Source organism: Pongo abelii, chromosome 12 (genome assembly GCF_028885655.2).
Source record: "Pongo abelii isolate AG06213 chromosome 12, NHGRI_mPonAbe1-v2.0_pri, whole genome shotgun sequence".
NCBI lineage: Eukaryota > Metazoa > Chordata > Mammalia > Primates > Hominidae > Pongo > Pongo abelii.
This window is the reverse complement of record NC_071997.2, coordinates 85530118-85545513: the sequence shown is the minus strand read 5'-3', so window position 1 is coordinate 85545513 and position 15396 is coordinate 85530118. Positions and strand designations below refer to the sequence as shown.

Genomic DNA, 15396 nt, shown 5'->3' with positions numbered 1-15396 from the left:
CTCCACCCCCTCCCTTCCTCTTCTTTCTTCCTGAGGCACACGTTTTGGTCCTTACAGCCAGGATCCTGGCTCCACCCTGCCCCAACCTCACCACCCTGAAGAGGGGTAGAAATTGAGTCATCATTTCTTTTCAAGGAAACAGCCCAAACATTTGAAAGTCTTGAAAGTCTTGGCGTGTAAGTAGCAGTCCCAGGACACGTGGCAGTTACTCAGCCCTTCTGTCTGTTTCCTGTGGCCCATCCAGCCCAGAGGAGCTGGAGTTGCGGCCTGTGTGGCTGGACTGTAAATAATTTCTGTGCACCTTTCCTCGTAATTGTGGCTAATATTTGTTGAATACTTAATACTTACGTCATGCCAGATAGAATGCAAATGCCTTTCTGTATAATCCTGTGAAGCAGGAACTAATACAATCCCCATTTTACTGAAGAAAGGAGAGGTTAAGTAACTTGCCCAAAGTCAGAGCTCACAGGTGTAGACTCCATGAGCCTGGTGCTGAAGCTGGGTCTGTCCAGCCCATGGCACCACGCCCAGCACAAAGCCTGCCCATGGCATGTCTACATCAGTGAGCCTGTGTAATACCACATTGTCCCTTGGTCACAGTGATATCCTTGTAGGTGAATCGTCAGTTTCAGTATTTTTTTTTAATGCATTTGTTGTTAGGAAGTTAATAATATAAAGATACCTTAGCCCAGGGTTTCTCAGTCTCAGTACTGTTGATATTTTGAGCCAGGTAACTTCATCATGGGACTCTCCTATACACTGTAGGTTTTAGCAGCATCTCTGGCTTCCACCCACTAGATGCCAGGAGCACCATCCCCCCACTCGCCCTGGCCAAGTGTGACACCCGGAAATGGCTCCAGACATTGGCACGTGTCCTGGGTGGGGGCACAGTTGCCCCCAGTTGAGAACCACTGTCTTAGCTTAAGGTGCTAGAAGCAGAATACCTGTCCGATACTGATGTCAGCTCATTTGCATTCGGGCAGCTCTGAATGGTCTGTTAAAGGGCTGCGGAGTCAGGCAGCGTTTTCTGCTGGTTACGTTCCATCCTGCCCTCCTGGCCTCTTGGGTTGTTTGGGAAGCAGGGAGAAACCCTTCTCGGTGTTCAGGGAGCTTACTACCCCGTGAGGGGAGTCAGGTTTAGGTGATGAAGCCCAGAAAAAGGCCCTCAGTTCCTGTCCTGGGTTGCCTCCTAGTGCCTGCTATGGGCCAGATGCCCCACCCTCACTGCGGGGTTTGAGCTGTGGCCAGGAGGATGTCCCCTCTCCCCGTGGAGTGACCGTCCCAGAGGCGAGCCTGTGGTGGAGACGGTCAGGCAGTGCTCTGTGCTGGGGGGGAAAGAGGCAGAGAGGTGGGGGTGCTGCCTGGGGTGGGGTGGACCCTGAAAGTATCTGAGGAGCAGTTCACCCCAAGAGGCCAAGAGTGGAGCAGAGGTGCTGCAGTTCCTCAGGGTCCCAGGGAGAGGGAGGGATGGTGGAGCCTGCTTCCTGCCTGAGCTCATTCCCACATGGGCCTGGGGGGACCCAGCTGCCAGCAAGACTAAGGAGACCCTGCTGAGAACAGGGTGGGGCCAGATGGCCACAGGCAGTGCCCGCCCCCAGAGTCCGGCTCATCCCTCCCATTGAGGACTTGACCTAATTTAAAGAGTGTGCTGTTGTCCACTGTGTACAGTGGGTTGCGATTGCTGGACCCCAGACGCTTTCCTTGGAGCTTCAGGAAAGCCTGGGCCTCCCCATCTCCGGCTAAGCCTGAGACTGCTGCCCAGTTCCTCATCAGGATGTCTGAGGGATGTTAATTTCCTCCAGGAGTCTTGCCCTATTGATTCAGCAGCTGATTCCCCCAGATGGCTCTTGCCCCTTGCTCTGTGGCTGATGACAGGGTTCCTAATTGAGCTAGAACTGAAGGCACAGGCCTGAAAGGACCATCAGGAATTGGGAGGCCCCAGTGCAAAGGAGCCAGTGGTGGGTGGGGGTGGAGGGCGTCTCTTCCCCTCACCGCCACTAGAGGGCAGCCATGGACTCTGGTTGGAGCCTCGCCCCAGGCAGTTCGGCCACCGGGTTACCAGAAGGGGGCACCTTTCTGACATGTTTTTTGGGGAGGCGGGCAGTGGCTGCTGGGCCCAGGGTCCAGACTATAGGGGAGGCTCCAGAAATGGGCTTGGTTCTCTTTTGCATGAAACAGCTCCAGGGGTGAAGCAGCGGGGGCCTGAAAGGGGAGGAGGACCGTGCAGTGCCAGGGAAGCTGGTTGTCCCTGTCAGTGGCTCTAACCGCACTAGGACGAGTGCCTGGGCATCTCCCAAGAACAAGAATGTGAGCCGACTCTGCTCCTTTACCCAGAGTGGGCAAGAGCCCATTTTTCTCTGAGTTGGTTTTTCCCTTCCTTCTGCCTAGACCTGGCAGCACCTATTCTTTGCTCTGGGCCCAAAGTGAGCTTGGGCCATGCACATTGAACCAGGTGGGCTGCAGGTTTTGTGCTTGTTCTTTTAATTTTTTTTAATTAGTAAAGCAACATGTGCTCACTGCACCAAAATCAAACAACAGAGAAGGGAGTGGATGTGTTTTCTAAGGGAGTTCCCCAGGGCTTTGGCAGGTTGTTCAGGCCGGTGAAAGCACTGTCCCTTTCCGTGTGTGTGTGTGTGTATGTGTGTGTGTGTGTGTATGTGTGTGTGTGTGTGTGTGTGTTTGCTCCCCCTTTCCAGCTGGATGCCGAGTTGGAGAGGCAGCAAACGCACCTTAGAAAGCCCAGCCTGCTGTTTGGTGTGACCCCCGTGAGGGGTTCCATCAGTAATTTTGCCTTGTTCTAGCAGCCACCTGGTATCTGCAGGGCTAGGGGAGGACAGGAGTCAGGCTGTTCTCACAAATCTGGGGTTCCAGGGCCACAGTCACCCAACAGTGAAGCTCGTTCTGAGAGCCTCCCGGTGCTCTGTGTCATGCTTTGGGGCACAGGCTAACCTCTGAGGCCCATTTCAGCCTCTGAATGCACAGCCTTTGTCTACTGTTAGCACCACCTCCTCAACTTTCCCCACCCCCATTCCCCGCCTCACTAGAAAGGAAAGAGCCCGGCACCTGGATGACATCCTCAGTGCCACAGGAGGGAAATGTCGCAGCCCTATTCTGAGGCTGGGGGTGAAGAGGAATCCTCTGTTTGAAACAGAGGATTTGGGTCTGCGACAGGGGTGAACAGTTTGATGACCATTTGAACTTCACCTGACCTTGTCCCCTGATTCACCCGTTCAGCTGTTGGGACCTGCCAACTGGCTATGCTCTTCTGGGTCTTTGGCTGGTAACCTTTCATAGACAGTTAGCGGTACTGGCCCTGGAATGCGGACATCTGGCCAGGGCCATATGCACTAGTATCTGTTTAGGTTCCATTCAGCCATCAGTTCCATGTAGTTTCTCATTCTCTGTTTCAGCTCAAACCCAGTCTTCCCCAAATATTTTTTTAACACTAACTGTATGCAGAATACTTGGCTAATCTCTATTGTGAACAGAGCTGATGACCAGGCACTTGGTAGGCAGCTGGCACTTTGTAAAGACTTAGCAAATTGAGTCCCAGGAGTTCTGGAGTTCACATGGCCAGGAAAAGAAAATGTAACCATGCTGGGTCAAGAGACAGGTGTTGTCTTTCTCAGGGGTCTCAGGGTGAAAAGAGAGGAAAATCTGAACCCTTTTGTGCCTGCCATAAGCCTGCCTCTCCCTTTGAGTAAGTGACAGCCTGGAAAGGCAGGTATCTTCCAGGCTCTTTTTCCTGTTGGAACATAGGGATTTATTTATTCAGTGATCATTTCTTGAGCACCTTCTATGCACCACACATTGTGCTGGTACTGGGATAATGAAGCCTGCCTCCCTCACCAACCTCATTAGAAGCTGCACGGACTGAGTAAGATAAAGAAAGGGCTCTGCGAAACGTGCAGCACTGCCTGCTGCCACCTAGGGGACTGGGGAGCTTGCCAGCCCCTTGCACATCCCACCTAGAGGCTCCCCTAAGATGAGCCGTGTCCTTGACCCATCGTCACACCCACATCTCTCTTTCTGTTCCTGGCCAACCAGGCTTTACTTGACTTGGAATAAATGGCTTCCTGGCTTCTCCCCACGCAGGCTGTTTCTGGGCCAGGGTTTGTTTGAGGCCCTGTTTGGATATTGTTAAAAGTGGGCAGCTTTGCTCAGAAAGGTCAGCATGAGAGACAAGAACAAAGAGATCTTTCAAGCTGGCCTCTGGCAGGGCAGCCAGCAATGGCTCGGAAAAGCCCCAGCTCCACCTGGCACTGGCAGCTTCAGAGCTGGGATGGGATTGCTCAGGCTCATGGCCATCTGCAGAGCCCTGGAGAAGCCCCGTGTGCTTTCTCATTTCTCAGAGGAGTAAGCTGAGGCAGAGGGGCATTCCCAGGTCAGTGTTAGCTGGGACCCCAGATCTCTCCCTGTACAGCCCTGGCCACTGGGACCTCTGTATTTTTTTTTTTTCTTGAAGGGCATTCAATAAATATTGGGATTTACCCAAAACATGCCTGAGGGTGATTATTTGGTTTGCTAAAGAATTCCTGGGAGTTTATATGCTGGAATCACTTATAGATTTGAAAGTAGTAAAAAGACACAACTTTTAGATACAGAATTTAAGATGCATAAGGGGCAGTGCTGATTCCTTAATTGAGTGCGTGTGTGTGTGTGTGTGTGTGTGTGTGTGCGCATGTATGTGTGTGTGTTTTGGAGAGGAGTCTGCATTTCTCCCAAGCTTCCAGGTAATGCCACTCTGCTGGTCCAAGAGCGTTCATGATGTAAAGGCTAACGGCTGAGCTCATTTGACAATGCAGAGAGAGGACAGTCCTTGCGGTGGAGTGGAAAGAAGGGGCCACAGTCATTCTTGGCTTTGGCCTCTTGGTAGCAGGTCCCAGGACCTGCCAGCCGCCTCTGGGCCACAGGACCCTAGGCAGCCCCGGGGTCCAGCCCTCTTCAGCCTGCTGCTGTTGGGCCCAGCTGCCAGGGTTGTCCTAGACTGATGTCCCAGAATCAGCCAGTTCTTTTGTCTTCTGGGAGCTCGTGAGGTCTGTCCTTTTACTCAGTTTGCTGCAGTCTGTCTTTTTCCTGTCTTCTGGTGGTGGCTGGTGCTGGGCTGTCCCCTTAGCTGGCCTGGCCTATGGCCTGCTCTCCAGCTCTGGGTTATTTCCTGAGAGAGAGGCCTCAGTGGAACCAAAGGAGCTTCTTGTGGGGCGCCCGGGCCTGTCCTTGGGTCTGGCTTATCTGCCAGGAATTCTGTTCTTCTGTCCTCTGTGGGGCAGAGGGCTGGTAGGAGGAAGGTGGTCACAAAGCTGAAGGGTCCCTGCAGGCACTTGTATCCTCCCCCCTACTCATTAGCTCCCAAACTTCCAAATTTTAACATAAGACAAAACATAAGTCATATGATCTTCAAGACCCAAATTAGAAGGAGAAAGGAAGAGAATATTTAATGAACCTCTGCCACATGCCTGAGTGTGCTTGGGGCCACATGTATGTCATCTTCCTGACAGCACTATGAGGAAATGAAAAGAGACTAGGACTTAGGGAGGCTGCCTCACTTTCCCAAGATTACAGACTTAGGGACGGGCTGTAAAGCTGGGGTTACTGTGTCAGATTGTCCCTTCTGAAGCCCGACTTCTTGGACTAGGAGAACTAGAAGACCCCAGGGCATCCCCTAAACCAGTGGTTCTCGACTTGAGTGTCCATCAGAACCCCCCTGGTGATCTGATAAAGCCCAGATTGCTGGGCACCCCAGAGGTTGGTTGGTTGGTTTGTTTTGAGATAGGGTCTTGCTCTGTTGCCCAGGTTAGAGTGCAGTGGTGCGATCTCAGCTCACTGCAACCTCAGCCTCCCAGGTTCAAGCAGTTCTCCTGCCTCAGCTTCCCGAATAGCTGGGACTACAGGCACGGGCGCCACCACAGCCCAGCTAATTTTTGTAGTTTTAGTAGAGATGGGGTTTTACCATCTTGGCCAGGCTGGTCTTGAACTACTGACCTCAAGTGATCCGCCAGCCTCGGCCTCCCAAAGTGCTGGGATTATAGGCATGAGCCACCACACCTGGCCCACCCCAGAGTTCTTAATTCAGCAGGTCTGGGTGGGGGTCTCAGAATTTGCATTTCTAACAAGTCTCTGGGATATGGATGCTGCTAGTCCAAGTACCACATTTTGAGGCCCTCTTGTCTGAATTATCGTTTCTGGCCAGGCGTGTTGGTGGCTCATGCCTGTAATCCCAGCACTTTGAGAGGCTGAAGTGGGAGGATCACTTTAGTCCAGGAGTTCGAGACCAGGCTGGGCAACATAGCAAGACCTCATCTCTGCAAATAAATAAAATAAATTATCATTTCTTAGAGTGTGGGACGAGTACTTCTAGTGACACACAATGTGATTTTAAGTGATCTGCACACTAACTTTTAAAAAATACTTCTGTTATTACTAAGGGAAGGTGAGTTATTCACTCACCTTAAAAGAAGAAGGAAGATATAAGGAAAAGTATGACGTAAATAATAATACTGGTGATAGGCAGCTAGTGGTAAACATGATGAATGAGGTATGCAGTCTACAGAAGTCTGGGAGACACTGAGCTAAGTGAAGTCTTCATTTTACAGACCTCACCCAGACTTGATGGTCTCTAAGGGGTCTGAGGTTCCCTGTCCTGCTTGCCACTCCCAGGTCTTCAGAGCACTTGGCAGGATAGGGAAGGTCATCGTAACTCTGATCCTACCCCAGGAGTCTCCATTCTCAACTCTGAAGACCGGGGTCTGTCTTGCTTGCGTGTCCTGAGGCCAGAGCTTTCCAGAAGGCAAGGGACTTGATCTGCAAATGTGTCCTTTCATGGCTCCCAGGCCCCAAAGCCCCCAGGAGCCTGTTTTGTGCATGAAATTGAAGAAGGGGCTTATGTAACTTTCTTGGCTGCCAGCTTTGGCTCTTTACCCTCTGTGATCTTAATTTTTCTGAATTCGCCAGCCCAGCAGCCTCTGCTTTCCCTTGTGTGGTGTGATCCGGGGAACCCCCTGAGTGGATGAGCAGGGCAGCCCTTACACTTTCCTGAGCATGTGCTACGTGGCAGGAGCTGCTGGGCAGAGCTTTAGAAACACAGGAGCGATGCGCCTGGCCCTCAGGTGGCCACAGTGTGCGAGGGTCAGACCTGCAGGTAGAAAATTACCTTGAGTGGTTTTACTTGCTTCAGAAGAGGAATTAACAGGCAGGGCAGCATGGGGAGGGGTCTGGGGAGGCTTCATGGAGGAGGTGACATTGGAACTTGCTTTTGAAGGATGAAGTGGGGAAAGGCCATGTAAGGCAGTGGAAGAAGCCAGTGCCGAGACTTGGTATAGGGGACTGCGGTCATTCAGAAAGGACTTGCTCGAGTGCTGGGGGCTGAGGTGGGAGAAAGGTGAGGGGCAGGCGCCACAGCCTCAGGAAGCTACGCTGAGGGCTTATTCTGTGAGCCCTGGGGCCACTGTAGGGCTGGACTTGAGAGGATCCAGGTGACCTTCCTGCATCTACTAGACCCCCAAGGCGCAGTGGGAGCAGTTTTTCACATTGCGGGCCACAGCCTGTTAGTGGGAATGCAAGATCTATTTAGTGGGCTGCAGCCAACATGTTACAAAACGGGTAGAGGGAGAAGGAAAATGGAAAACCTCAGTGTTGATTGCACATAGGAGAGATAGGTATTGTGTCGAGAAACTTCGGTTTTATGTCAGGGAAGTGTATGTGGATACTGGGTTGCCCTGTGAGATGTATTTGTCACTATGGCTGACACTTTTAAAAGCTTGAAAACTATTTCAAGGCACAGAAGGCTGACTGGAAGTGGTGAGTGTGGTCATCAAGGCCCAAGGTGAGGCAGGCCAGCCTGGGGCCATGGTACCAGGGACAGAGAGGGGAGGATGGAATCCAGCATTAACCGGATACAGCAAGTGAAGCTGGAGAATTTGAGGCTGACTGAGGTCAGAAAGTCTGACACCAGCCCAAGGCTCTTAGGCCAAGGTCACACCTTGTTTGAGATACTCAGTCTTGGTACACCTTTGGTGGTAAACTGGAAGCCCAAGTTGCTGGGGGGAAAGAGGGGAAGGGACTAGGGGAAAAGGGATCCTCCCTACTTTTTGTTGATGTCCTGGGCCTCTAAAGTCCTGGTGTTACAACTCTAACTTTTCACTCCAGTTATCGAATGTGTTCAAATAAAACTCCAGCAGGCAGCTCCTCCTGGGGTCTGCTGGTGTGCTGAGAGCATCCTTCTTTGCAAGCTAGGCTGGTAACAACTCTACTTCTGCCGTCCTCCCACCAGGAACATCGTGAAGGGCATGAGAGAGCTCCGGGAGGTGCTGCGGACTGTGGAGACCAAAGCAACTCAGAACTTTAAAGTGGTAATGTGGGGTGCTGGCGGTGCTGGCTTATTCAGGAGTCAGCTTTGGTGGGAGACAACAGACGTCCTTGCAGGGAGCCTGTGAAGCAGGGGTGGCAGTAGGTCTCCTGCCTGCTCGTGGCAGAGGTTGGTAATCAATCTCAGCATCCTTTTCCACGCAGCCAGGGAGGTGCAGCCTCCTTCTTCCCGCAGCATTGCAGATAGTCCCTCATGTTAAATCAGATTTCAGATCTACTGCCAGCCCTTCCCTGGGCAAACTGGGTTGACAAACTTGCTACCACCACTAGCAAGGTGCTATGCGAACTTTTAGGGATTTGTTTGTGATCCTAATAAATAACATTGACCCTGCTTGCCTGCCCCAACACAGGCCTGCCCTCCTAGTCCTTAGTTTGTCCAAACCAGAGAGCCGCAGCTGCTTCTCAGGCTATAATTCTCCGTTGAATATCAGAAAGGCACCTGAGAGAGAGAGCTGCCCATGCCTGTGTCATTATGCTCTTCCCAATACTGCAAGGGCCTGCTGAATACTCAGAGTGGGGCTGGGCTCCAAAGGGTCAGGAGAGGGAGGAAATGCTCCTCTTGTCTAGGAGAGGAAAGAAGAGAAAAGATGAGGTAGGAGCCGTCTGAGGCCAGCAGAGGGGTGGGAGCCCCAGTGTTGGAGGGACTGAAGGAGCAAGGGGGCTCCTTGGGAGTGGGGTTGGGGGGTCTACCCAAAGGTCCGCACGTTGCAAGCGGGGCAGGTTTAGCTGGGTGATGGGCAGAGGGCGTTCTAGGTCATGCTGGGGTAGAGCTGACAACTGTGCCTGGGTCTGAGTGCTTCCCTCTCTGCCAGATGGCGGCCAAGCACCTGGCGGGGGTCTTGCTGCACTCCCTGAGTGAGGAGTGCTACTGGAGCCCCCTGTCCCACCCTCTGCCTGAGTTCATGGGCAAGGAGGAGAGTTCTTTCGCCACGCAGGCCCTGCGGAAACCTCACCTCTATGAAGGAGACAAGTAAGTGCTGCCTGCCCTGCTGCGCCTTGACGTCTCATGCAGGGTTCTGTCCCCACTGGTGGCTTCCTCTTCGCCCCATGCTGTCCTCCAGTCTCCACTCAGCACACTGCCAGCCAGCCTCCTCAGTCTCAGCAGGAGCCAGATCAACTAGAGAAGGCAGGTGTTGGGGTCCAGGTTGTGGAGATAATCCTATAAGGTAGTCGGAGACCAAAGAAATCATTTGGAGGTTACCTGTCTTCCCAGTAGTCTTGTCTGATACACCTCTCTCTCACTTGTGCCGTTCATCGAAGGTGCGGTCTGTCGCCAACCAGCAGAGCATAGTTCTGGCTTCTCCCTGCTCCTTGCCCCAGCCATTCCCTGCAGTGCTGGTGTTGGGAGGAATGTTTCCTCCCTGGGAGCATCCGTACTGTTCCAGCCCAGCAGCCACCACCCACCGCAGCCTTTCAGATCCATAACTCTGGGGCATATGGTATCCGGTGCCCATGAATTATGCAGGAAGAGGTCACCTTACTTGGCTGGTGCTGACTCCGGGGCAGAAGGCTGGCATGGTGGGTCACTGGTGCTGTCTGGTGAGGTGTGTGCTCTAGCCAGGCCTGTCATTTGTGTCTTTCAGCCTCTACTGCCCCAAGGACAACATCGAGGAAGCCCTCCTGCTCCTCCTCATCAGCGAATCCATGGTAAGCTCCAGGATGTCCTTCAGGGGCCTCTGGCCCTCTGACCCTGTGGGGAAGGGCTGTGGGGCCCAGGTACAGGCCACCCATGACCTAGCCAAACTCTGTCTCCCAGGGATACTCCTAAAGTAGATGCTTCTTGGCCCTCGGCCCCCATACGGCAAGTCTTGCTCATTAGGTTTGGAATTGGCTGTAGAAGGCTTCATTTGGAGGCCTGCATTCTGCCCCCAAATAAGTGGAGACTGAATGCCTAAGGCCCCACCCACCTTTTTTGGGATTAAAAAGATGATCATCAACAAGGCCACAGTAAAATGTTACATAGCTGTGTGCCGGGTGCTGTGACAGATATGAGAACATGGCAGGTAGGGAATGGAAGGAATGTGTACTTCAGAGTCAGAAAGCATGGAATCAGGTTCCAGTTCTGCGTGTTAGCTGAGGGCTGGGGCACATCACTTATTTTCTCTGAGCCTCCGTTTTCTCCCCTGTAATATAACAGTACTCACAGAGGTAAGCGTGCCTATGGAAGGAGTTCATTTATTCACGCAACAGCTATTTATTGAGCATCTACTTTGTGCCAGACCCTGCTGTAGACACCAGAGATGCCACAGCAAACAAAATGGAGAAAAGTCCTTTCCTTCGTGGAGCTTACATTCTAGTAAAGGGAAGCAGGCAGTAAATTAATCAAAAACTACAATATGCAGGATGTCCACGCGTGAATGCTATGGGAAAAGAACGCAGAGGAGAAGACAAATCATGCTAGACAAAGCACACATGAAGTTGGCTGTTTAGACTTTTCTACAGGACCCATTGCTCATGTCCTGGGCAGGAAGATGAGGCAACCACACGCATGTGGATGCACGCACACACTCGTGCTTGCACACTTATGGTGGCCATGGTACCAAGGAATGTTTGCCCAGGGCTAAGCACTTTGGATGCTCAGCAAAGGAGAGTGCACTGTGGCTGTGTGGTTGAGGAGGTGGTAAGATGAATGATGGACTGGACTGGTCCAAAGGGGGCACAGGAAGAGTGGGGCAGGAGCAGCAGAAGCCAAGCACACAGGAGTCATCTACGTGGTCAGGTCCAAGTCCTCCGACCAAGGGGCCCATCAGAGCTGGTGAGCTGGGAACCACCAGGTTGAGAAATAGGTTTTTTAAAAAATGTTGCATCTGAGAGCAGTGTATGGATGTGGAGGTTAAGAAACCAAGATCCCATGAGCTGGATCCCTGAACAGCCAGAAATGAATGTTCCCTTGGATGCCTGGGACCATGCGATGCCAGGGCTTGCTTAGATAGCATTGGTAATCAGATTGCCTCTGGTGCCTCAGGCCTCCCAGCAAATAGGAACAGGCGCTGGCCTGTGGGGCAGAGGGATTGCATCCTGCCTCAGCTGGGGCTGGTCCATGTTGGATCTGAGAGTTTCTGTGTAGGGTGTGGATATTTGGATGGGAGTGCCAGCTGGCCAGGGTGTTGCCCTAAAATGTTTGCCTGTGAGGTGGATAAGTGGTTGCCCAGGGGAAGGGCCATCTTGCTGGTTAGCAGCTGTGGAGATAGAGGGACCATGTGCCACATCTGATTTTCATGGGAGAACAGTGTGCTTTTTACTTTTTAAAATGGGCCCTTACTCTGACCACAGACTGAATCCTAGTTTTGAAATATGGAACCCCAGATGCAGACCAGTATTCCCATCCCCTCTCCGCCATTTCACCACGTTCACCCTCCAGTGAGACTGCACTGGAATCATCTGTCTGGAAACACAGGGTTTTTGTTGTTGTTGTTGTTGTTGTTGTTGTTTTTTGAGACAGAGTCTCCCTCTATCGTTCAGGCTAGAGTGCAGTGGTGCGATCCTGGCTCACTGCAACCTCTGCCTCCCAGGTTCAAGCGATTCTTCTGTCTCAGCCTCCTGAGTAGCTTGGATTACAGGTGCGCGCCACCACACCTGGCTGATTTTTGTATTTTTAGTAGAGACGGGGTTTCACCATGTTGACCAGGCCGGTCTCGAACTCTTGACCTCAGGTGATCCACCTGCCTCAGCCTCCCAAAGTGCTGGGATTACAGGCATGAGCCACTGCACCTGGCCTAAACACCGGTTATTTTGTGGCCTTTGTGTACTGAGGCTTCCAGTGCAATTTACAGGTAGGTGGTGAAAGGCTGAAAACGGGGTCATCTGTTAGGTCCTTTCTCAGCTAGGGAGGTTCCAAGCTGATGAGGTGAGCGTTATGTTGAGTCATATGAAATTGCCAATTTTCAGTTGTTTATGACCTGCAAAAACAACAGTTTCATATAGTTCAGTCTAATATTGTATGTTCCCATCTTACAGATGACAGAAATGAGGTCCAGGACAGGTATGGCTGTTGGTCAAGGTCGTATACTAATAAGCCTTGAAGCCATGACTTGAACACGTCCTTCTCCCTCAGCAGTTTCCAAGCCCCAGGACGCAGGGCTCCTGGACTTCCATTCTGGTACTTCCCTTGCCCAGTGCTCTAATCCTTGGTCTTAAGTGTAAAAGGCCAAGGAGGTGACTTTGGGAATCAGAGGGCTTTGTAAAAGGGACAAGCCTGTCAGGGTGAGGATGGTCATTATTTTTCTCCTGGTAGGAGTGAGGCTGAGCTCTGTCTTCCCAAGTCATTTTCTGTAGCCTCTGCTTGATCTGAGTCCCCAGGACAGAGTTCAGATGCCTTTCAGTTAAGGCTGTCCACCCACCCCTAAACCCTCCAAGCGGAGAATGGCCTTTTACAGAAACATGGCCCATGCTTGGAGCCAGGTGGGTTTTCCTGAGTATGCGATCTCCTCCAAGAAGCTCTTTCCCTTTTGTAAGACAGTGTGGCTGGCAGCCTACCTCAGAGACTAGGGGTTAGGGGGTGGGTGAGTCTGGGTTGGCTGGCCAGGTGGTGTCCTGGGAGATTCCCTGTGGCATAGGAAACAGAGGCACTGCCCAAACGCTGTTTGCACTGAGGCTGGGAGGAGGCGCCTCTTGTGGGGTTGGCTGGTTTGTTTCCCCTTACGCACACCCAGCCTGTTAGACATTCAGAAACTTGAGGGATTTGGGGGAGAGTATTGGCAATGAACTTAGCTTTAGTGTTTCATCTGCAGTGACCTTTCCCCCGGCTGCTGGATCTGGCCTCTGTGGCTGGGAATGGTTTCTCCAAGTGGCCAGACCTGCCTTTTCTCCTGCCTTTGTTTTAAATTCTCCTTCCCTCCAATCTCATTCTTGATCAGTGAGAGGACTAGGGTATGGGTTCCACTCTACCAGCCTCCCAAGCTCCTGCCCTGATACCTCTCAGCTGAAGCCCAAGGCTCCATGTACCTGCAGGGTTTTCCTCATCCCGCTTTGATGTTGGCTGGGTTTGGCTGCAAATGATGGGCTTGGGGAGAAACCTCTAGAACAGCAGCTGGTGGCCTTGGCTGCTACTTAGGTTCTCCTAATACCTGCAGAATGCATTATGCTGCAGTGAAAGCTTTTTCCGCAGAGCCAACCCAGGAGGCATCATCATCGTTGCTTCCACCTCCAGGACATCCAGAGCAGCTGCTGCAGGAAACGGTGTTTGCAGGCTTCCTTGTTTTGTGGTTTGGAACTCAGAGGAGTGGCTGTGTGGTGTGGGGCTGCTACCTTGGATATGGTTTTTATTACAAGCTATGTGCGATCAGAATGAATGAGGGAGACCTTGTCTTTCAAGAGGTAAATAGAAACCTTACTAATGCTTTCACAGGAATGCGAGGGGGATATAAGATATAACTGGTTGAAGATGATTTGTGTTTTGGACCTAGTTTTGGATCTTTGGAGCCAAAATGGCATTTAAAAATCCACGTACTTATCATTGATTCATTCATATATCTATCACCCACCCACTTTACCATTTATCCTTCTGGCCATCTACCCTCCCATCATTTCTGCATCCACCCATCCTCCTACCCACCATTCATTCATCCACTTATTAATCCATTCATCTACCATCCATCCATCTACCCATTAATCCATTCATCCACCATCCATCCATCCACCCACCCATTCATTCATCCATCTACCCACTACCCACCAACCATGCATCCCCCTACCCATTCATCCATTTATCCATCCACCTCCCATTCATCCATCCACCCTTTCATCCATCCATCTACCCACCATTCATCTATGCACTTATTCATTCACCTGTCATTCATCCATCCACCCCATTCCATCCATCCCCTATTCCATCCATCCAGCCACCTACCAACCCTGCATCCACCTACCCATTCATCCGTTCATCTGTCTATCCACCCACCATGTATCCATCCATTCATTCTCTTATCTATCCATCCGCCTACCATCCATCCATCTAATCTTATTCAAGCAACTACAGCATGCGGGACCATGCTCAGCAATGTAAAGACAATGATTAACAGTTCAACCATAGTTCCTGTCCCAAATGGACTCCCATCTACTGTAGTTTGTACCCAGGGATGTGGAAGAAATCCTGGTCCCCAAATCAGAAGGAATGACCCCAGCCTGCTGAACCTCAAATGTAAATTGTTGTTTTTGAAAGAACCATGTATCAAACCAGCCTGATTTTCTGAGACAGATGGGGAACTAGGAGATACAGGAATCTTTATTATTTCTGAAATACTGATCTGGGACATAAAAATATGTGCAAAGTAAACTGAACCCTTGGATCCGTGTTTCATTCAGCTGGCGAACAAGTTGCTGCTCTTAGAAATGGAAAGGGTACAGAGCCCTGGTGTTGAGAGAGTGGGGTGGATAGGTAAGTCTCTGGGTCCTGGGACTCTGCAGATTAACAGATTTTGTGCCATGCCCAATGCTGGGCATCTGGCTGTTTGAATCTTGAATTTACCTTTCACAATCTGTGTGGCCTGGGTGAGCTTCTTACCACCCTGAGCCTCGGTTTTCTCATCTGTAAAATGGAGCTAATAAGATCTTTCTTGTATGACTTTGGTGGATTAAATAAGAAAATGAACGTGAAGGTGCCTGGTACATTTTGGTTGTTCAATATGTGCTCATTTTGTCCTGATAAATACTTGATTCTGACTTAGTCATTTTTGAAAATGTTCAGGTCTGATTGGGAGATAAACTGGATTAAGGATGCCATTCAGTTAAAAAAAAAAAGTGCTTCCTGGGCTTGATTCCATTAGGGATTCAGCAGATGAGCACAGATTGTTTCAGCTTTTGGGATCTGGTTTGTTCTAACACAAGGCCCTGCTCTGCTGAAGGCAGAAGCGGTGAAGGGTCTGATAACACTGCCAGCTTAGAGCCCTTGGTTCAGTGGAGGTGGGAGAGCCTCTCTCTCTAACTGGCAGAAAGAGCTGTTTTTTCTGCTGCAGGAACCTGACGCAGCAGGAGCTCGGAGGCTGGCGTGGGCCTGGCCTGGGTCGCTGGGTGGATGGGACATGTCACAGAGCG

The 15396-nt window shown here is 51.3% G+C and overlaps 1 protein-coding gene across 11 annotated transcripts in view; it reads left to right on the top strand.

Annotated features, from left to right (window-relative positions):
* Positions 1-15396, top strand: part of TTC7A (tetratricopeptide repeat domain 7A) — a 159649-nt gene that overhangs the window by 68833 nt on the left and 75420 nt on the right. For all 11 annotated transcript variants that reach the window (XM_054547586.2, XM_063713683.1, XM_054547585.2 and 8 more), the window contains 3 exons: positions 8270-8348; positions 9177-9334; positions 9948-10011. In XM_054547586.2, the coding sequence (XP_054403561.1) occupies positions 8270-8348; positions 9177-9334; positions 9948-10011 (301 nt within the window). The remainder of the gene's footprint in view (positions 1-8269; positions 8349-9176; positions 9335-9947; positions 10012-15396) is intronic.